The following is a 21,112-nucleotide window of genomic DNA, read 5'->3' as shown; positions in this document are numbered from 1 at the left end:
TGTAGGAACCTCAAGATCTCAGTCACAGACAAATTCCATTTTAGTGCTAAAAATCACATACATCTGAGAAATGACTTCTCAGATACTAGACTTCAGATTTTTTTACGGTTAAAATTATTAAGAGAGGTATTACAATAAGGCAGCAAAAGAAAATAGAAGAGATCTCTTAATAAATGTTAAGTTAGCATAAGAAATTGCTAATTATTCGCCAGCAGCAGAGGTCTAGTGTATCCTCTTGTTGAAATCATAAATCACAAAGAAAATGCCGATACACCAACAGCTGCAACTTGGCTGAAGGCAGAGCTTCAGAGCCTTGACCTGCATGTCCCTTGATGGAGGGAGAGGCCAGAGTCTGTGAAATCCTACAATGAACTTACAGACGTGTGATCATTTATTTACTGAGTCCAGACAAGGCTCTGTGTACCTGTGGTCTATTGTGGAAACCATGTACTTCATAAATTCCATTTTTGTTAATTTTTTTTTAATGTTTATTTATTTTTGAGAGAGAGAGACAGACAGAATGCGAGCAGGGGAGGGGCAGAGAGAAAAGGAGACACAGAATCCGAAGCAGGCTCCAGGCACAGAGCTCAATGTGAGGCTTGAACCCACACACCGTGAGATCATGACCTGAGCCGAAGTCGGACGCTCAACCGACTGAGCCACCCAGGCGCCCCATAAATTCCATTATTAAAAGACAGCAGCGTCTCCTTTTACGGTATTGGAATGAAAGATTCAGGAAAAAATTGGAACACAATGTACTACTTTCTGACACTGTTGATCTTCCAGTTCATTGGTCACTGTACCGATGTGAAACTTCTTAGAGAGTTTGCCTCCTTATAAAACCTGCCACCAACCAAAAGCAGTTCTCTTGGGAATGAGGACTCTACAGGGTCACCAGGTTCTCCGTGTACCTTCCTTTCCCTTTACAGAGAGATGTTACCTTTCACAGGATGCAGACAGGTTTTATGAATTCCCTAAGAAGCAGGTCTTCATTCTGTCTTGCTGAAGCAGACTTCTGGATCTTTTTTTCTCCCTTTATTCCTAGTTTATAAATCTTACACCTCCCTTTCTTGTAACCTTAAATCTTGCTTTAAATGAGGTAGAGAACCTTTTTACTGACCCTAGAGAGATACAATATTGCCCAGTAAAGAATATGGGTAATATCATTGGCTAAAACCAGTGAACTGTATCATTTTTATACCAAATAATTGTAATGATAATCTATGTTGGGAATATAAAATATAGTAAAACTAAAAATTCCTCTTTAGGCCACTTTAAGCATTTAAAATTACGGCTGAAAAATTTCCTTCACACTTCTAGAGAAATCAACACCTTCTTCATCCTTTTTCTAATAAACAGGTCCTCGTTCTGTCACACTAGAACAAACATTTGAATCATTGAATCATATATGTTCATACGTTTATTTATTTGAAATACTTGCCGAGCATCTCCAAGGTGCCAGATGCTGTGATAGGGTAAAAGCAACGCGAGATTTGTCCTGCCCTCACCTCACATATTTATTGCACCCTACTAAGTGCTGGCCACTGTCCAAAGCTCTGAGGACACGGTGGTGAACAAGGTGGGCCCAGTCTGTAGAGGCCAACAGATACAACATGGCAAATGATGAGACCCGGTCCACATGTAACGGGAGTTTTCAAAGGAGCATCCAGTGTGGCCCCGGTCGGGAAAGGCCAGGTCTCCTCCACACAGAGAACTGGGAAGACTGAGTCACGCGAGTTGGCAGCTCACGAACTGATGTGCGTTGTCACATGTCCCCTCAGGCTGTGACAGTCTCAGTTGTGGAGACAACCACGCTGTCTGGAATGAGCCAAGTTACTGTACAGATCAGCAGCCTCTGAATTTAAACACAGTCCCAGGAAAAAAAAATTAAATGGTTGGTAGAGCTCTATTAGCTAGCACTTTTTTTTAAAAAGTCCGAACAGTCAGAATATAGGCATTGTGAGAGAGAAAGAGGGCTCTCTTTACACCCCCTAGGGCTGAAATATATCTCAGCTTCAGTTTCCCTGAGGGTGTTTCACAAACAGTCTGTTTCATGGTCCTAGGAAGTATGCCACTGTGGTCAAAATGCCAACAAGAAGCTCATTCTTTCCCTCTTTCTTTTTCCCTTTCTTTCTTTCTTTCTTTCTTTCTTTCATTCTTTCTTTCTTTCTTTTCTTCCTTCCATCTTTCCTTCCTTTCTTCCTTTCTTTTTCTTTTTCTTTCAAAAATCATACTTACTCAGAGGGATAATTTTCAAGACCATACTTATTGCCAGGGACAGCTTGAAAAAGCCAAAGGCATAGGACACTTCACATTCTCACTGCCGCAAGGGAACCTTATAAATACAAGATCCGATTGTAAATAGTGTAGGTGTTGGTCTAGGACGCATGGTCCACAGCTCAGTGAACTGAGGGAATACTCCCCACACAACGCGTCAGGGTGGAAAGAGACACCGAATTTTATGCCCACTTTCCGGAGGATCACAATCTGCCTAACAAATCTAACGAGCACGTTTTAACTGATGTTTGTCCAGAAGACATATTCTGAAGTTCTTTAAAATGTCGGTGCATGTAAATTCCAGTGTGACTGGATCTAGCTCAGTGTACTGAGGGGAAAAATAAACTATGAGCAGGAGAAGATGTTTGATTAATTCTCTGAGGAAAGCTTCATTACCTTGTTCAAAACATCGCATCCCTTGACACTTCTGTGAAGAGGGAAACTCCATCAAGCCCTTGTGTCACAATTACAGAAAACTCAGTAATTCACTTATGCTTGGGATCTTCTCCTTTTTCTTTTTAGACAGTAAAGGGGAAGTATTAGAGGCACACAAGTTACCATAGGTCTAGTGCCTTCGCTTCTGAAAGAAAGCAAATCAAGAAAACACAAATGAAATAGAGCAGGGCTGGTAGTTCTTGCTCTAACCTGGCTTTTCTCCTGTATTTCTAATCATGGTGAGCAATGTGATCAGCGCTAGACTCCTTTCTCTCACTCCCCACCCCACGTTCCTGATCTGCCTCCTTTATATCCTTGAATACTGTACCTTTACTCTCTTTTCCATGAGAACCGCCACCAGCTGTGCAGCCAGCTTCCTACTTTGCCCAGATTCCTGCAGTGGCTGTCAACCAGTCTCTCTGCTTCCGGTTTGCCCACCCCCAACCTATCCATCCTCCAGACCCCCTGACCGTGCATTTTATCGCTGCCTTCCCCTTCTTGAAACCGAGCGCCTGTAGAGTGGCAGCTTCTGGGATAAGGTTCCAACCCCTCAGCTTGGCACGCAAGGTCCTGTGTGGCCTGGCCGTTGCTTTCTGTTTTTCTCCTTCCCCCGCCACCTCGCCCTGTGCGATGTACCATACGTGCCCACTTGTCTGCAGTCCCTAAATGTGTGAAGCTCTGTGCTGCTTCCTCCGCTCAGAATGCTCTCCCACTCTACCTGCTCACACATTACCTGGCTAACTCACAACGATGCCTCAAAATCCAACTGCTAATAAGAATAATGACTTAGTAGCACGGCTGGCACTTAACTGTGTGAGGGTAATTTGCTGAGCGCTTAATGGCCATTTTCTTATTTTTGTCCTTTAAAAGGAAACACCCACAATTAAGGACCAGGGGAAAGATGGGAGAATAGCCAGAGGAGAGTGGTATTACAGAAGAAAAAGGATAAAGAGATTCAGGAAGACAAGTATGATCCCCCAGCAGAGATTAAAAAAAAAAAAAAAAAGAACACAGATTGGCCATATGCAGTTGAATTTAGCAAAGAGAAGGGCACCAGTCAACTTGGAGAGAGGATTTCTGGATGCTTTGGAGGATTAAACCATGCACCAATAAGTTTCAATGTGAATGGGAGCTGAAAAAGTTAAAGATAACGGATAGTCTTTCAAGTTACTATTCAAGGGAAGGGAAGAAAGGAAAAACTTGCAGGTCAAATAGTGGTGCTTGTGGCTGTGAACTAAGGTGTGATAGCATTGAGGGAAGGATTATTCATGATCATTTAAGTTGGGAAGAAAGAGCGAGGAGATAGATATCATCTGTACCATAAATCATTAGCAAAATCTGGTAGCACAGTTCAAGCAATTAGAACTGCTTTATTCATGGAGGCAGGATATGCTTGGAAGCCATACTGCCTGGTGTCTAATCCTGGCTCTTATATCTTATAAGATATGTCACCTTTCAGTACCAATTTCTTCATATTAACACCTATTTTCTAGGCCTGTTATGAAGAATAAATAAGTTAGTATATGTAAAGTGCTTAGAACACCACTGTGTTCAGCTGCCATTATTGTTACTGTCATGACAGCTTTTACTGTCTGTTTCAACTACTGGACCAGAAACTGCTTGAAGACAAGGGCTGTGTCTCCATCAGTATGTCCAGCATGGAGCACAGTGCTCAGCCATAAGAGGTGTTCAATAAATATGTAATAAATGAAAGGATAAATGCCTAGAGACAGCAGGCTGACCAGGGCTACCTTTCTTAATAGTCTTACCATCACTTACTATTTTTTATAAGGTGGAAAAAAGACAAAAAAAGAACAGAGCTCTATTTATTTAAAAAAATACATTTCATGTGTTTATAAAATGCTACAGCAAGAACAAAATCTGTACATTTTAAGGACAAAATATGAACCTTGTAGTTCACTTGAATTTTCTGAGGTCCTTCTCTGATAACCAAAGTTAGTCTCCCACCTAAAGGTCACAAGGAGGCATAGCCATTGCTCTGGACAACTGTGTGCTCCAGTTTATAGTCAGCTGTTAAGAGTATAGACGTTCGACAGCTTCTTAGTGACACTGTATTTATCTGAACACTAATAGCCTTGAATTGGCTTTTAAGTTTCCCTATATAAGCCATTTACTTAGCTGCCCAGTTCCATTACCGACCCCCTCCCTCAGCACCCCTTTAAGCATGTAAACCACACCTTTCAGCCATGGCTGTTCCTCAGTCCTAACTCAGGATATATGGAGAGACAGCCTAGGATGTGAGGTGACTTTATTTTTTAACTATACTTAAAAAAAAAGAAGTATAGTTCTTCCTTCTCTATAAATTAAAACAAAACACAAGTTTGAAGGTTTAAACACGGTGCTACCTTAGGAGTCATGTATGTTACTGAAGACGTTTTATCTGAATATAAGAAGTCACATGAAAAATCATCATGTCTACATTTTTATCATCTTGGTTTATGGTTTGTCCTTAGCTTGCAGACAATTTGCAAGACAAAAATGATCTAACTATTTTTCCGTGAGAGGGAGCAACTATTTTCTTCCCAAAAGAGAATTCGGGAAGTAAGCCTGAACAGGTTGTGTGAACGCTAAATGAGAAGAATAGCCACCAGCTAAGCGTCATATTGACAAGAAACACAGCAGTCCCCAAGAGGGACCAAGACAATGTGCATAGGCCCGCGAGCTCAGTGATGTGACTGCTCACAGGCCCAATTGGGCTGCAGACCAGAAATCCAGGCACCAGCGAGGCTGACTTCCCTGGTGTCCGGCCTTCAGAAGTGCCTAAACGGAGACCAGCACCATGGCTTGTGGAAGGGGTCGGTGTGTGTCTTCCTCACCAAGACAGAGGGATGGAAAACTCTCAGGACGTCTTTTCCTGCACTACACTAGGAGCAATGGGGCAAAGGCAGAGTTGCTTCTGGGTAACACTCACAAGGAGAGACAAGGAAGAAGGCTTCTTAGAATAAAGGAGCACATTCCCCTCGGCTTCAAATGGAGTAGTTGTAGCTGTTTATTCTGGAGGCCCTTCCTTTGCCGCCTGCAGGCACGTTCCAAGTGTCCATTGTGGAGCCTGTCTGTGGTCGAGATTATTTATTTCTCAAGTGTCAACCACATGCTTTTATTCCTGAGACCTCACACAGACTGTGTTCGACACTCTGTTGGTCATAATCTTTCTTCCTTCAGCTGTTGGGATTCCCACATAAATCACCCTGCATGTCAGAGTCTCCACCGATTCTGAAATCTCACTTATAAAGTTCACGTCAGTCAGTAGGAACGAAAATGTACATGGATGCCTATCGGTGGTTTTTGGAGCAGTAACAATTTTTAAGTTGTGGACAGTTTAAGCATAAAATGATATTTCATTTTGTTTCCCTCTTCCTATGATGATTTTTTTATGAAGAAAGTTATCTTTACAACTAAGGAATACTGATCTATAATAGCCTAGCTTTCTCTTACATGGAATATTGTGTTCCTTTCTTGTCACTCAAGAAGATTCTCATTACACGGCTTTAAAGAAAATATTCTAACAATGTTCACCTTTCTTAACTATTTTCAGAGAAAAAAGAAAAGTGATTCCAGACATTCTAATGTGACTTGCAGGGGCAGACACTCAATAAATATGGCAATTATAATATTACTGTGACATTAACTATAATATTACTCGGTGTATCCTCACTTACAAGATGAGCTTTGGAGCCAAAATGATTACTTTTGATTAGGAGCCCTAGAAGCAGTGATGAGTCTTAGCTTAGGTCTCCACACATTTTTCGATGACCCCTCATATGCCAGGCTCCATGCTTCCCGTTGGAGTTTACAGATGAACAATACATGATTTCTGCCTTTGGAAAGATCCAATGGGGGAGATGAATTGACTGGCTGAGTCATTTGAACATAACATGAATAGTGCAGTATGAGAAAAGTCAGAGGCAGCTTGACAGCTGTCAACCGGACGTAGGTTACACAGAAGAAAGGAAAGATAACTTTGCAGGGCCTTGGGACTCCTAGATAATGGTTTCTTTGAAGGTGAAATAACTGACCAGTTCCCTAGAGAGCGTACTCATCCACAACACTCAAATACCACAGCAAGTTGGTGAAGAGGCCAGAACCTCTTTAAGAGTAAAAAATGTTTTAAGGATTTTAACAAGGAGAGGACAGACTTTTTGTTCTCCGGTCAATATTTTTTCTTTAATAATATTGTGCAGTTGTGTTTAAAGGAGGTACATTATGCAGATTAAGCCTTGTTCAGTATTTGTATTTTTATTAGAAAATTATTACATGAGTACTAAAAAGAAGGACATCAACTAAATGGTGAGAGTCTGGTCATCTCCCTCACCAAACCCACACCTCTTTCTTGAGGTCACTTAAGTGTGATGTGTGGATTTTTTAGACGCACACTTACATGCACGCATTTTATCTTCACTTTGATTAGAAGTAATTATTGCTATACCGAGTGGCAGGTAGCACAGGTTCTAGAGGCAGATGGTGTGATTTCCTTTCCACTTATTGACTGCTGATCTTAAAAGTCTGGACTTCAGCTTCCTCAGTGGAGATGATAATGGTACTTACCTCAGAGGGGTAGTTAAGAGGATTAAGTGAAATATGTATATATGCACTTAGAATAGTTCGGACACATTGAAAATAATATATATTTGTTAATACTACATGATCATATTATACATATTATCTCATGATACACTTATTTTACCTAGCAATATATCACAAAAACCTTTTTCTGCCAGCCCATATACACCTGCTCATTCTTTTTAGTGGCTACGTAGTATTCCTCAGTGTGGCTATAACATACTTAACAACCCCTGATTGATGAACATGTAGGTCGTTGGCAGATCTTTTTCTATCACACATATGCTGTAATTAAATATCCTTTTTCACATACGTAATCGATATCATTTCGTTGTCTAGTCTTTACGATTACATCGGTTTTAGATGTCACAATATACATACGATTAGGAAGTATCTGTATTATGTAATGGAAATAATGATTAGTGTTTGTCAAGAGCCTCTGACAACCCTAGCACTCATAACTTTAGGTTTAATTAAATATATTATCTCTGCGAAAATCTAGAGGATGCTCTCATCTGGCTTCTTCACCACAAACAACCGGGAATTTTCATCTGCCCTAAAGGAAGGATCAGACGTGAATAGGAGCACGCTGATACATAGTTTTTGAAGAAATGTAGCATCCAAGAGTGTCGAGAAGGATGGCGAATGAAAGTAGGGAGAATAACAGAACAGTCGGTTGGCAAAGGCATTGTGCATGACGTGAATACCCTTCACAATTAAACGCTGGCCTGTTGACCAAGCCAGATAGCCCTACTCATCCACTTCCTCCCGCCTGCCACGTTTGACTGATCACAGAGCATGGCCACTCTGTTTTTGAAGCCCTTCTTGAATCTGAATTCTCCATTTCCCCACTTTCAGACCTCACTAACTCTTCCCTCCGTTGTAGTTTCTTAACTGTTCTCCAGCCTCTATCATCTCCCTGCTGCCCTCAATCCACTGGGGTCCCTTTTGCAAATCATGTTCTGACTGTGTTGCTTCCGCTTGCAAATGATCAGGGGCTGCCCGTTTTCCATGGTTCTTGGCCTGTCATGCAAGAATGTGGCACAGCCACCACCAGCTCTGACCTCAGCCTTGGCCCTCATCATTTGCTCTCTCGGGAACTCCATATACTTGAGCCACACCTCTGTTTGACCCACCACGCATGCTCAGGTTTTTCTTCCTCCTCATCCTTCTGAGACGTCCTTCCTTTTCGCTGCTGTCAACACCTGCTCAGCCCACACGCTCACCTTTGTCTTCTCGGGGGTGCTGTCCTGCTGCCTCCAGCACACCTTCGAGAACCTCTGAACCACAGCTCCTGTCTCCTGGTGCAGTTGCTGCACCCCTCACCACCCCCGCAATGCCACCCACCATCCTCCTGACTGAGTTTCTCAGACTGCAATATGCATGCAGTTCACCTAGGACAGTTTAAACTTTTTGAGATCTTGATTTTGTCAATTTAAGGTGAGACCCCCAGAATTTACATTTAAACCGCACCCCCCCCCCTCAGCTCCACCTAGGGCCTTGCAATACAGATTTGTGACCACCTTTAGGAAACATTGCCACGCATAAAGAGGAGTGTTTAGGACATTGTAAATTGCAACCCCTTGAGTTGAGAAATCAATTAGTGGGTCATGACCAGTTCTCCTTCCCCTTTCTGTTTATGCAATATATCATTTAGAATAGAAACAAAAATAAAAAGTTACCCCAAAAAACCACTCTCCTAGAAGGCAGGATGCTCAACAATATTTGTTAAGTAAAGGGCATTCAGGAAGACTTTTTCAAATGCTACTAGATGCTGGAAAACTCAGATGACCATAACACTTAAATTTTATTTCAAACTTATACAGACCCTGGAAAAGACAAAATCAGAGTTTTGGAGTGAAACTAGATTGTCAGTAAAATCTCTGAAAACATTATCATTTTAGAAAAAGGCTCACCATGTATTCTCAGCTGAAATCTTGGGAAGATTCAGTCCTTAAATTATCAACATTCTAGACATGTACTGACTTTTCTTTATTCTCTCTGAGAAAATTATAGTTGGCAAGAAAAAGAAATGTCAAAACATGCCTTTAAACTGATACATACTCCTAAGCTTTCCCCTTAAATACACATTTGAACTTTATTTTTCAACAAGAATTTTGAAAATGCTTTTTAAAGACTAGATATGAGGTCATTCTTAAGAATTTATGTTTATATATTGAAAGTATTTCTTGAAAGAAAAGTACAGAAAGTACTTTTTGTACAGAAAAGTACAAAATTATTTAAAACTAATTTTTTGAAAATGTTATTTATAGAAGAAAGTTCATCAGGTTTTTTCTCCTCCTTGTTTTTCTTATTTACAAAATAATGGATGCAACTTGAAAAAAATAAAAGGTGTACTATAAATTAATGTATGTAAGAAATGTATAGCAGGGGCACCTGGGTGGCTCAATCCGTTAAGCATCTGACTTCTGCTCAGGTCATGATCTCGTGGTCCGTGGATTTGAGCCCCACGTCGGGCTCTATGCTGACAGCTCAGAGACTGGAGCCTGCTTCGGATTCTGTGTCTCCGTCTTTCTCTGCTCCTCATCCATTCACACTCTATCTCTCTCTGTCTCTCAAAAATAAATAAACATTAAAAAAAAGAACAAAGAAATGTATAGCAAAGGACGTCAGATTTCCTCATAATCCCATCCTTAGGAAATAACCAGTTAGCAGCTTGACGTATATTCTTTCTTGTTTTTCTGTGCATTAACAATACACACATACATTTTAATAAGATGAATCGTGTTACGCGTACCATTCTATATCTACCATGTAAGACTTTTTATTACAGAAATGTAAAAAATAATACAACATAACATGCACTCTGTCTAAAACTAATGGCTACCGTTTTTCATAGTTGCTTCAGATCTTTTAAAGGAATCAAACACTTTTCATAAAATGGAAGACCCCTCTGGTCTTCAACTACCATTGCCTCCCAAAGCAGCAACGATCATGAATTGGGTTTGCATATCTTACAACTTTGTTGTTGTTGTTTTGTTGTTGTTGTTTTAATTCGCACAGTCTTTTCAAGATCTGCTACTTTGATGCATTTAGATGAGGTTTGGGCTTCTTGGTTTTTGTTTTGTTTTGTTTTGTTTTGTTTTGTTTTGTTTTGTTTTGTTTTAGTATGGTTGATATACAATGTTACCTTAGTTTCAGGCATACAACTTAGTCATTCCATTTACATGAGTTTTAATTATCCACTCCTTTACTCAGGGACATTTGGGTTTTCCCCTTGTTTTTTAAGTATGAATAATGTTGCATTAAACATACTTGCAAATGTTTCTATGTATCCATGTGCAGAATTTTTGTAGGATATTTACCAAACGGTAGAATTGATGGCTCATGCTGGATGTACAATTTCCATTTTACGAGATGTTGCGAAATCTCTCTGAAGTGATTGAATCTATTTGTACTCCCACCAGCAGTATCTGACAATGTCTGTTTTCTCATCCTGTTGAACTGTTTAGGTTTTGCTAACCTTACGAGTATTAAATAATGTCCCATTTTAAGGTTACTTGCATTATGACAACGGAAGTTTCCTCTTCTGAGACTTAAATGTTTATATAACTTTATAATATATATGTGTGTGTGTGTGTGTGTATATAAAAAGTCTAATATACACACACACATATATGTATATATGTTTATATATAATCCAGTATTTCCATTTGCTATTAGAATTTTTGTTATAGATTTATGGGAGTTTTAATTTATTTTGGATACCGATCTTTTGTTTTGGGGAGCAGGGATACATACATACATTAGGCAAAGATTACATTGTGATTTTTTTTCGATATTTCTACAAATTTTTCTGACTCATCTATCATTTTCTGAGTTGTGCAATTAAAGAACCCTCTATAATTGTAGATTAGTCAATGTTTTCCTGTAATGCTGTCAATTTTTGCTTTATGTATTTCAATACAAATTTGAAATTATTATATAATCTTGGTGAACTGCCTTTTCGTATACAGAGTTCCTCTTTTATTAATGATTTTGCTTTAAATCATATTTGGACTTTAGTTAATATTGCTATAGAAGAATGTAAGGTATGATTATTATTCATGCCTGTAATTAATAGCAGGATTTACCGACATATTTTGTTGGTTCTTGCTTGTAAGTTTCTTCCTTTGAATTTATTTATTTTCTTGTGTGCTTTTAGCAATGTCTCAGCATGCATCTATAAAGGAGTAAAACCTCTTCATCTTGGTTGCCTAAGAAATACCTATATTTTGCCCTCACTTTTGAATTATGTTTTCGCTCGGTTTCTATGACTCAAATGTTGATTTACAGCCTGTCTCCAGACTTCAGAGACGAGCAGAACCGTTCACTTTGGCCCCACTCACCACTGTGATGTTCTGTTACCTTTTTAGTTCACAGAGATGTTTATCTTGTTTGAGCACAGCTCTCCTTTTCTTTATCAAGTATGCTAATAATAAAGGGGAAAATCTTCAAAGCTACCAAAAAGAAATGGCATATTACCTTTCATTTTTAATCTATCATTACTGCTAGATTAGAGAATATAAGATATAAAATCACAAAGCTGCCTTTAAGCAGATGTAAATGTCTCCACTAGCTTTTTTACCTAAAAGAAAAATTTTTTTAAGAAAGAACGTAAAATCACCTTCATAGCCTGGTATTTCATTTTACAAATGAACTATAATTTGTTTAACCAGTCCACTTCTGATAGATTTGAGAATTGTTTCCAATTGCACCCTGATACACATGGAGTACAATAAACATTCTTGCATAGGAATCTCTACACGCTTACGTTAGTATTTCTGTATGATAAACTCCATATAGTGAATTGCTTGGTGAAAATCTTATCCCTCAAAATCTTATGAAAACCTTTTTTTTTATTCCAGTATACTTAATATAGGGTATTATATTAGTTTCAGGGGTACAATATAGTGATCCAACACCTCCATACATCATTCGGTGCTTGAAAACCTCTTGTATTTATGACTCCTGTCTTCCTTAGTTAAGTTAGTTCAGAGCTTAGGCTTTGTCTAGGCATCCACCATTTCCTTCTTGTGTGACTTTGGACAAGTCTCTTAATCTCCTTAATCCTTAGTTTCCTTACCTGTGAAAACAAGACAAGTACAGTACATACCACATAGGGTGATTGTGAGGATGAAGATATTGAATTCAAACCAATTAGTGGGATATTCAACAAATAGTCATTATTTGTTAAAGACACTGAAAAGAGCTAAAACAAAATGCAGATGGCTGGCAACTGTAAGGGTTTTTAAAAACACTGGTGCAATATGGGAAGGGGCCAGTCAGGGAGTAAATGGGAATTCTCTTTACCTTCTCTGTGTGTTCATTGTGACTCAGTTTCCTTTCCCCTTGGACTTCCTCCAGATCTAAAAGGTGGCCCTAACCAAGTCATTTTACTGCAAAGACCACCACTTGCTCCTTCTTCAGAGGCTTTTTAAACCTCCCACTCACCTGGTGCTAGAAATGTAGTCTTCTCACTGACCCACCACAAAGATGTATTGGTTCATTTGGTCTGAAAACCAATAATCCAATTTTACTGATGTTCATTCACTCTATACAAATATTGGTTGAGCACCTACTGCCAAGCATTGATAACATTAAGTGTTGGAGAAATGCCAGTGAATAAAGGAGGCTTAATTCTTCCCCTTGGAGAACTCAGAGACAGACGTCAACTGTGGAGAGAGTGGGGGATTTGATGGCGAAGACAGGATGCTTCCCAGCACAAGTAACTTCTAAGCAGAAGCCTGAAAGGAGCAGAGGTTATCCCCATGAGGAGGGAGAAAAGAAATGTGCAAAACTATGAGGGTAGTGTCGCAAAGAGTAGTGACTAGTGACAGATTTTCTGTAGCTGGCTTACCATGGTGAAATCTGCTCTGAGGGATGACCTTTTTGGTTAAGAGCCTGGTTAAGTAGCTGTTGGGGAAATTAAAATGGCAGCTGGGCTGGCGGAATCTGGGGAAGTGGCACCTGAGACCAAGAGAAACCACGAGCAGGCGGTGGAGGTGACTCTGCTGACTGTTCAGAAGCTTGCCTTGAGGTGCACGGGGTTGAGTGCAGGTTGAGGCAGCCAGTTGTCAGGGTCCAGAACTCAGAAGAGAGAGACCCGAGTTGGAAACAATTTGGGGAGGTTTCTTTGTATTGTTTTCACCACTCAACCAAAAGACAGCATGAAAGCGTTTGTTTTGTTCAGTTCTGAGCAAACATGTTGGTTAGAACTACAAAGCTCACTTGACATGGGTCCATGTACACGTGAGTAAATAAGGTTTGGCCCCAGATAGCAATTACTACTGGCACCTATTTCTTTCATCTCGTGAGACACAATGTAATTGTAAACATCAATCTAGATACCACAGACTTAGCAAAAAAAAAAAAAAGTTTACTTTTTCCCTGTGGGGAAGAACCTGAGTTATTTTCCCTTTGTCTCTGTTGGCTGGCTTGCCAGGCCTCCTCATCAACTACTTTTGTAAGAAACAGACGTGATCCTATCTGTGCTGTTCGTGACAAAAGTATCCCCAACCCTGAAAAGCGTGTTAATTTTTTTTAAGATAAATTTTTCACGAGCATGTTATTGTTTGATGAGCTAAAATAGACTCTTCTGTGATCTTCAGTACCTTCATCTGTGCTCTTTTATTTAAAAACATAACACCACAAAGGATACGGAGAATGGTTTCACTTCCTTTATAAATTTCACACTATTTCACTAGACCAATTTAAAACCTCCCTTGCACTGCTCACACACTATTTGGATAATAACTTACCTTTCACTGGAGAGGGAATAAATATGTATTCTGGAGGGTCACCTGTGGGTGCTGGACTGATGGGGAATAATTGTTTTATATTTTGGGGTGTGGGCTGTCGGATATGTGGCTTTATTTGATTATTCTCTCATTCCAGGTAATAATATCAGCCACTCACTGTTTTTTCCATTAAGACTATGACTTTACTCAGCACAGTGTCTATTTAAGATCTGATTACAGAATACATAGGCTTTTCTATAGCACGTGAAAACATAACGTGGGCCTTTACCAAACTAATAGACAAAGATCTGCAGTTAACCTTTTTTTTTAAGTTTATTTATTTTTAAGAGAAACAGAGACAGTGTGAACAGGGGAGGGGCAGAGAGAGAGAGAGAGAGAGAGAATCTCAAGCAGGCTCCGCACTGTCAGCACTGAGCCCGATGTGGGGCTTGAACTCATGAAACCATGAGATCATGACCTGAGCCGAAACCAAGAGTTGGATGCTTAATCAACTGAGGCACCCAAGTGCCCCCTTGCAGTTAACTTTTAAGGGAAACCAAGCTCCTAGAAATAAAACATGCAAACAAAACATGCCAAAGATAAGGGAGTTAAAATCTTACTTATAAATGATAGTAATTTTCCAGGACAAGCACTTCTTCTGGATTTTGCGTAGGTATCCTTCAGCTGTTGACAATCTTCATTTGTTGATTCTTTGCATCCTTTTTCTTGCTTATTATCTATGCATTAAAATGTTCCAGGAACATCTTGCCATTTATCTTGAGTGATTATAACTCAACTCACTGCTTGAAGGATTTTTTAACTCCTTTATTAGTATATGAGATTCGGTCCAAATGGTAACAGTTATAAACAATATTTAAATTGTAGAAGTTTTTTACAAGGTATTGAGAACTTGAAATAGCAATAACAATTATTCTTTTCAGTTCTCATCCAACTACAGTGAAAAGGTAGAGAGGTTAGTAATGTCTAGCCACTCATTTTTATTCATATCCTAAGAAACTAAGCAGTTCACAAGAATTTTTTCTTATAAAAACTATTGAATGTGTTGTAAGCTTATTGTCTTAATCACTTTATACTTTAACTGCAATGATTACAATTGATTAATAGATCCGTTTTCCAATTATCATCAGTGAAGCACAGAGAGGGAAAGAAATCACATAAATAAATCTACTGATTTTCACAAAACTAATTTTAAGGAAATAAATACCTTTTCTAATGCCTTCTGTTGGCTACTGTAGTAAAATTGTGAGATTTAAGGTTAAAACCTTTTTCCATTTGCCCAATTTCTTCCTGCTGGAGGGAACACCGTACTGTACGATAAGCAATTGTGATAATATGGTTTGTACCGTTCACATAAATGATATTATTTATTGCTTGTTGCATGGACCAGGACCTCCCATCCCTCGCTCTTTTCTGCCTCTCTGCCACACACACCACACACACATGCCTATAAAACATATGTGTCAGACATGTGATTCGTTTTCTAATAGGGTAACTGTTATCATTAATCTTCACTCTGATCGACAAGTTGGATAATTTTCAGAGTGCTACATAGGACTCATTCAGTTTTTCCTTATATGAACTCTGCATTAAACCGTCATATAACAACATTTTGTAGACGAAATGAGTCTGAACACACACATGCAGAACACCAGTTTGTCTCTGATATGTAGCCCATTTTGTGTTTAACAGTCAGACTCCCTCACATGATTTAATCTGTTCCACTTCTAGTCAATATCCATGAGGAAGAGGGGGATGGAAGATGAGAGATACTGTTATTTAATAGGAACACCCCCCCCCCACTGCATTTCACAACTCTCTCCCTTAACTTGGAAACCTAGTTTGTATGATGATATGGTTTGCCAGCCATGTGAGACAGAGAGATCACATTGGATACGGATGATCAGACCTCCATAAAACATACATACAAACACAGATGTGCCTGGTTTGGCCATTCGGTCAGAATAAGCATTTTCAGACTGTCTTCACCTTTGGCCCCTACTTAGGTGTGAGAAATGTAAGGAATTTATTGGCTTGTATTTGAGGTCTGCCTTGACTGAGGTTAATAAGATAACACCTGCATGTACACACACACTCACTTGTCCTAACACCATCCAAGTTGTAGAAGGATGAGAAGGAGGTAAAGTATGCCCTGGGCAGATGTATCACCCCCTGAACCAAAATATGCAAACAAAATATCTAAGGCTGGTTTTGTATTATCCAAAAGTTCAGGGGAACTTGGATAAGTATGCCCCTCCCCCCACATGAAGAAACAAAGAAAAACATTATTTTCTGGTTTTAACAAAGGTAATTTGTTTGGGTCAGAGAAATAAAGAATTTATGCTCAAGTTAAACAGGGCACAAAATGGATTTCCTTTGACTGTAAGCCATGATTGTAGGGTTTTGCTTGATTTTTGGGTGTTTAGTAATTCAGTTAGATGCTCGGAAACATGGCGGTCAGCTCTTTAATGGTCTTGTTTTTAAGGAACACTGATGAGCCCTATGACCTTCTAGACTCAGTCCTTTTGAGTCTTATAAAACCAGACACAAATGACTAAAATGTCTCAAATCTTACTATTCTGTGTCTACACTCAATTCATTTATCTTTGTCAAAGTTTGATTCTAAAATAAGCTCACAGTGAGTAAGTATATACCCTATAATTTCTGTACCTTCCTATGACCTATAAATATTTCAAAGTAAGTTTTTTTACAAGTCAGAACACAAATGACCTCTCAGTGTTCTTCATTATTCAGCTATCTCTCGCTGTTCCTCAGACTTGTGTCAGCTGTCTCACAAGGTAAACTGTTGGTCACAAGCAGAATCACACAGAGAATGATGATTAGATCAATCCATCACCAAAACCAGAGAAAAATACAGTCTTCAGAGCATGCGTCTTACCTTAATGACCTAAGTCACATCATTTTCATACATATTTAAGACTAATACCTTGGTATGAGATTATTTTTCTAGTGGAACTTCAGCTGGCTTAGGGCACCCCACTCTACCTACAGAGTTATAGGTAACCTATAGTGGTCTTCCTGAAGTCTTCAGGGTGGGTAATCATATATATTTAGTCCAATTATGCCAGTACGTGCTAACTCTGCAGTAGTCATGATAGACCCAGTTACACCAGATTATGACCAAATGTAATGGACCAGAAAATGTCATAATGCAACTAGTCTCCGGGCTGAAGGCTTGGGAAAAGATGATACAATGAGCCGTCTAACCAAACTTACAACAATTCAGCCCATGTGTTTTGTTTCATTTGGGGGTTATTTTACCAGCTGACCTTCCAGGAAATAACATTTAGAAGCCACTTATAATCCCACATATGGGGGACAAAGTAATTTGAGCCTCAAGATGAGAATGTTCCATTAGGCACTTAACCATAATTTTTTTTTTCTTTTTCAACAAAGGCTTTTCGCCCTGAAAACGATATAAATCAACAGATTAAAGAGGTGTTCTCTTACCGAAAGGAGAAAATCTGATCTAAGGGAGTCAGTTCAATAAAGCTTTCTCTTGTCTGGAATTCTGTCGGTAAGGATTGATATGGAAAAAATACAAATAATCCAAAGGGCACTGCCTCATTCTTAACAGAACCCGTCTTCTATTTCGGCGATGTCGAGTACTCCGTGGACGAGAGCGCCGGCTACGTGGAAGTGCGGGTGTGGAGGACGGGCACAGACCTGTCCAAGCCTTCCAGTGTCACCGTGAGGTCTCGGAAAACAGATCCCCCCTCTGCTGATGGTGAGCAGTTTCCTATGGCAGCTCTTTCGATCGCTCTACAGTATTCAACTCACCATGAAGCAAAAGACTTTAAAGCTAAAATACTGCATTCCTCCTAAAGCAGTCTGGATGAATGGAACTTTTTCTGAAATTATTATTATTTGGAGATAAGTCTAGGCTCTCTTTATTACTGTGAGAAAATACATTTAAAAGCCACAAATCAGGGGTGCCTGGGTGGCTCAGTCCGTTAAGCATCCGACTTCAGCTCAGGTCATGACCTCACAGTTCGTGGATTCGAGCCCCGCGTCAGGCTCTGTGCTGACGGCTCAGAACCTGGATCCTGCTTTAGATTCTGTGTCTCTGTCTCTCTCTGCCTCTCCCTTACTCACACTCTGTCTCTCTCTCTCTCTATCTCTCTCTCTCTCTCTCAAAAAATAAATAAACATTTAAAAAAATATTTTAAAGCCACAAATCAGAGGCTTCGTTACAAACACAGAACTCAAAGACTCTAAATTCTAATGCCTTCTTTGCATGAGTTGGTTCTCTAATTCATTAGATTCTAATTCATTAGATTTACACTTTGCAAATCTAACATCATTGCATATTACGGCACCAGTGTGCACAAGAATGATCTTGCCAGCCACTCTCACAGAAATCTAACGAAGGGTAAGTATCTTGAAGATGTGCATCTCCGACCTGGTTCCCTCCTCCTTTTAACCAGATGTCCCCATAAATACTTCAGATCCGAAAGGCTTTCCCATGCTTCAGTATATAAGCTACCCTACCTGGTCCATGCTTACTTTTATTCTGGAATGTACATCTCCAAAGAGTTGATCATAAAGTTTAGGGTAAGCATAGGATTAGGAATGTCCTTTGTTTCTTCTTCTAAGTTGCCAACAATACACACTCTGTCTTTCTCGTGTGCACACACGCACGTACATCACGCACGCATCACACACTCATCCCACGAAGCAAGCAGGGGCCATATCATTTTAAAAGTCACACTGAAGTTTTAACCTTTTTAATGTAGTGGAAACAGCATAATACTTTGCATGTAGTCAGTGTCCAGTAAGTATTTGATTCCCTGAATTCATCATTTTTTAAGAAAAAATTCAAATCGGAGAAAGATGAAAATTAAAGATGAAGCAGAGGAAAAGAAAAATACTGGAAGAACCACAAGGACATTTGGATGGAGATTTCAAAAAAAATGAATTAAGGGCATATACACTCACAGTTGCATATTCAGAGGTAGAGAGAATATAAAATGAGGGTTAGGAGAACAGAAGGTATGAAAACAAAGAAGCAATAATATGGAAACCTTGTCACCCACTCTCAGCCTTTATGAATTCCCTAAAGATTGACGGACAGTTTTGTTTGTAACTATTTTAGACATAAATTGAGGTGTTGACACTAGGTTTGCACCCCATGGTCTGAAAAATAATAAGCCAAAGACCAGATATGTCTTTGAGAATAAAAGCTGGCTGCTCTCTTTTCCTGGGGTGAGTATGGGTAGAGTGAGAGGGACAAAAGCTTGTATCCGACATGTTGCTTTAACCAACAGACAAACACACACCTAAGTAGGATATTTTCTTGTAGCTTTGGAAAATAAATATAGACATTTAGCTGATGTTAACAAACTTTAAATGTATGTATTTCATAGGTAATTTTACGATAATCATATATATGATTGATGTGCTGATTAACTCAGACCTGAATTTTATTAGCTCTATTTGAGAATTCTAAAATAAAAACAGAAGAATTATGTAACCAAAGCTAAAATAGCTCATTAGACATAAAGAAAATAAAGTTCAGAACCTGGTCTTTGTTCTACTATCTCAAAAACCTATATGATACTAACCTTTTGCATTTCATTAAATGTACGTTTTGCAATGTAACACTGGTCTATATATTTTTTTAAAGAATCACAAATAGGTCTACATAATTTGCATCTCATAATCTTGTTTAATTTAGTCAGTCCCTGACTGAATCATTCTTTTGTTACTCGTATAGCTGGAACCGACTATGTGGGAATCAGCCGTAATTTAGATTTTGCACCTGGAGTCAACATGCAGACTGTTCGTGTTACCATCCTGGACGATCTCGGGCAACCAGTGCTGGAAGGAATTGAGAAATTTGAACTGGTGCTTCGTATGCCGATGAACGCTGCCCTTGGCGAGCCCAGCAAAGCCACAGTGTCCATAAATGATTCTGTCTCAGATTGTGAGTGTTTATTAATTGACAACGATGAGTAAAATGATAGGCTAGAGTTTATATACATGTTAAGTAAAATGATGAACTGGGGTTCGCATACCTGTAGAAGTCTGCTAGGGCGGCCATAAGAAAGTAGTATAGACTCCACAATTTCTTGTCTCACAGTTCTGGAGGCTAGAAATCCAAAATCAAGATGTCGGCAAGGTTGGTTTGTTCCGAGGGCTGTGTGGGAAGGATCTGTTCCATGCCTCTTCTTTGGCTTATAGATACCCGTCTTGTCCTTATGTGCCTTTACATTATCTTCTATGTATGTCACTGTGTCTAAATTTCCCCTGCTTATAAAGACACCAATTCTAGTCAATTAGAATCCATTCTCACGACCTAATTTTTACTTGATTACCTCTGTAAAGACCATATCCTCAAAGAAAGTCACATTTTCAGATTGTGTGGGTTATAGGACTTCAACCTACGAATTTGGAGGGGATGCAATTCGACCCATAACAATACCCTATCTGACCATGTCTTCCTTTCTCCTTCTGACCATTTTGTTAAAATTAGGTAGTCTCAGAAGAAAACTTTTAGCCTTCTTTCCAAATTTAAAAAAACGAAGTGAGATTGTCATCAGTATCTCGATGGAACCACATGGGGTTGCACAGACCCTTGAATGTAATGGTCTTTTCCCACTTCTCAACACAAGACTTCTATCATCTCTAGACACTTGAAACTTCCCTAATAAGGTGCCAAAACTATAGTTCTAAGTCGTGCAGCTGCTGGATACATGGTAAGGCTCTCTGACACATCCTCATGAGGGAGTTTTGAATAAGTTTCAACCATGGTGATCGTGGCGTTGCTTGGAAGAATGTAGCCTATTGTTAATGAGGCCTATGTTTAATTCACCCATCATAGGTATCACTTAAAATATATACATAATATTCAGGATCAAAAACAGTATATATATATATATATATATATATATATATATATATATGTATATATATATACACACACACACACATATATATAATACTATATTCATTATCAACTTTTCTCACATAGTCTGGGTAAACTCCGCTTGTAATTATATACACAATATTGAGTGTTATTCACAGATAATTCAGAAATT

The 21,112-nt window shown here is 39.1% G+C and overlaps 1 protein-coding gene across 1 annotated transcript in view; it reads left to right on the top strand.

Moving 5' to 3' along the window:
* Window positions 1–21,112, top strand: part of FREM2 (FRAS1 related extracellular matrix 2) — a 170,299-nt gene that overhangs the window by 113,397 nt on the left and 35,790 nt on the right. The window contains exons 7-8 of the mRNA XM_025924262.2: window positions 17,650–17,799; window positions 19,789–19,998. Of these exons, the coding sequence (XP_025780047.1) occupies window positions 17,650–17,799; window positions 19,789–19,998 (360 nt within the window). The remainder of the gene's footprint in view (window positions 1–17,649; window positions 17,800–19,788; window positions 19,999–21,112) is intronic.

The sequence above is a fragment of the Puma concolor genome, chromosome A1 (assembly GCF_028749965.1).
Source record: "Puma concolor isolate L17-30 chromosome A1, mPumCon1.1.hap2, whole genome shotgun sequence".
Lineage (NCBI taxonomy): Eukaryota > Metazoa > Chordata > Mammalia > Carnivora > Felidae > Puma > Puma concolor.
Note: the sequence above shows the minus strand (reverse complement) of the source record. Positions and strands in the feature narration are given on the sequence as shown.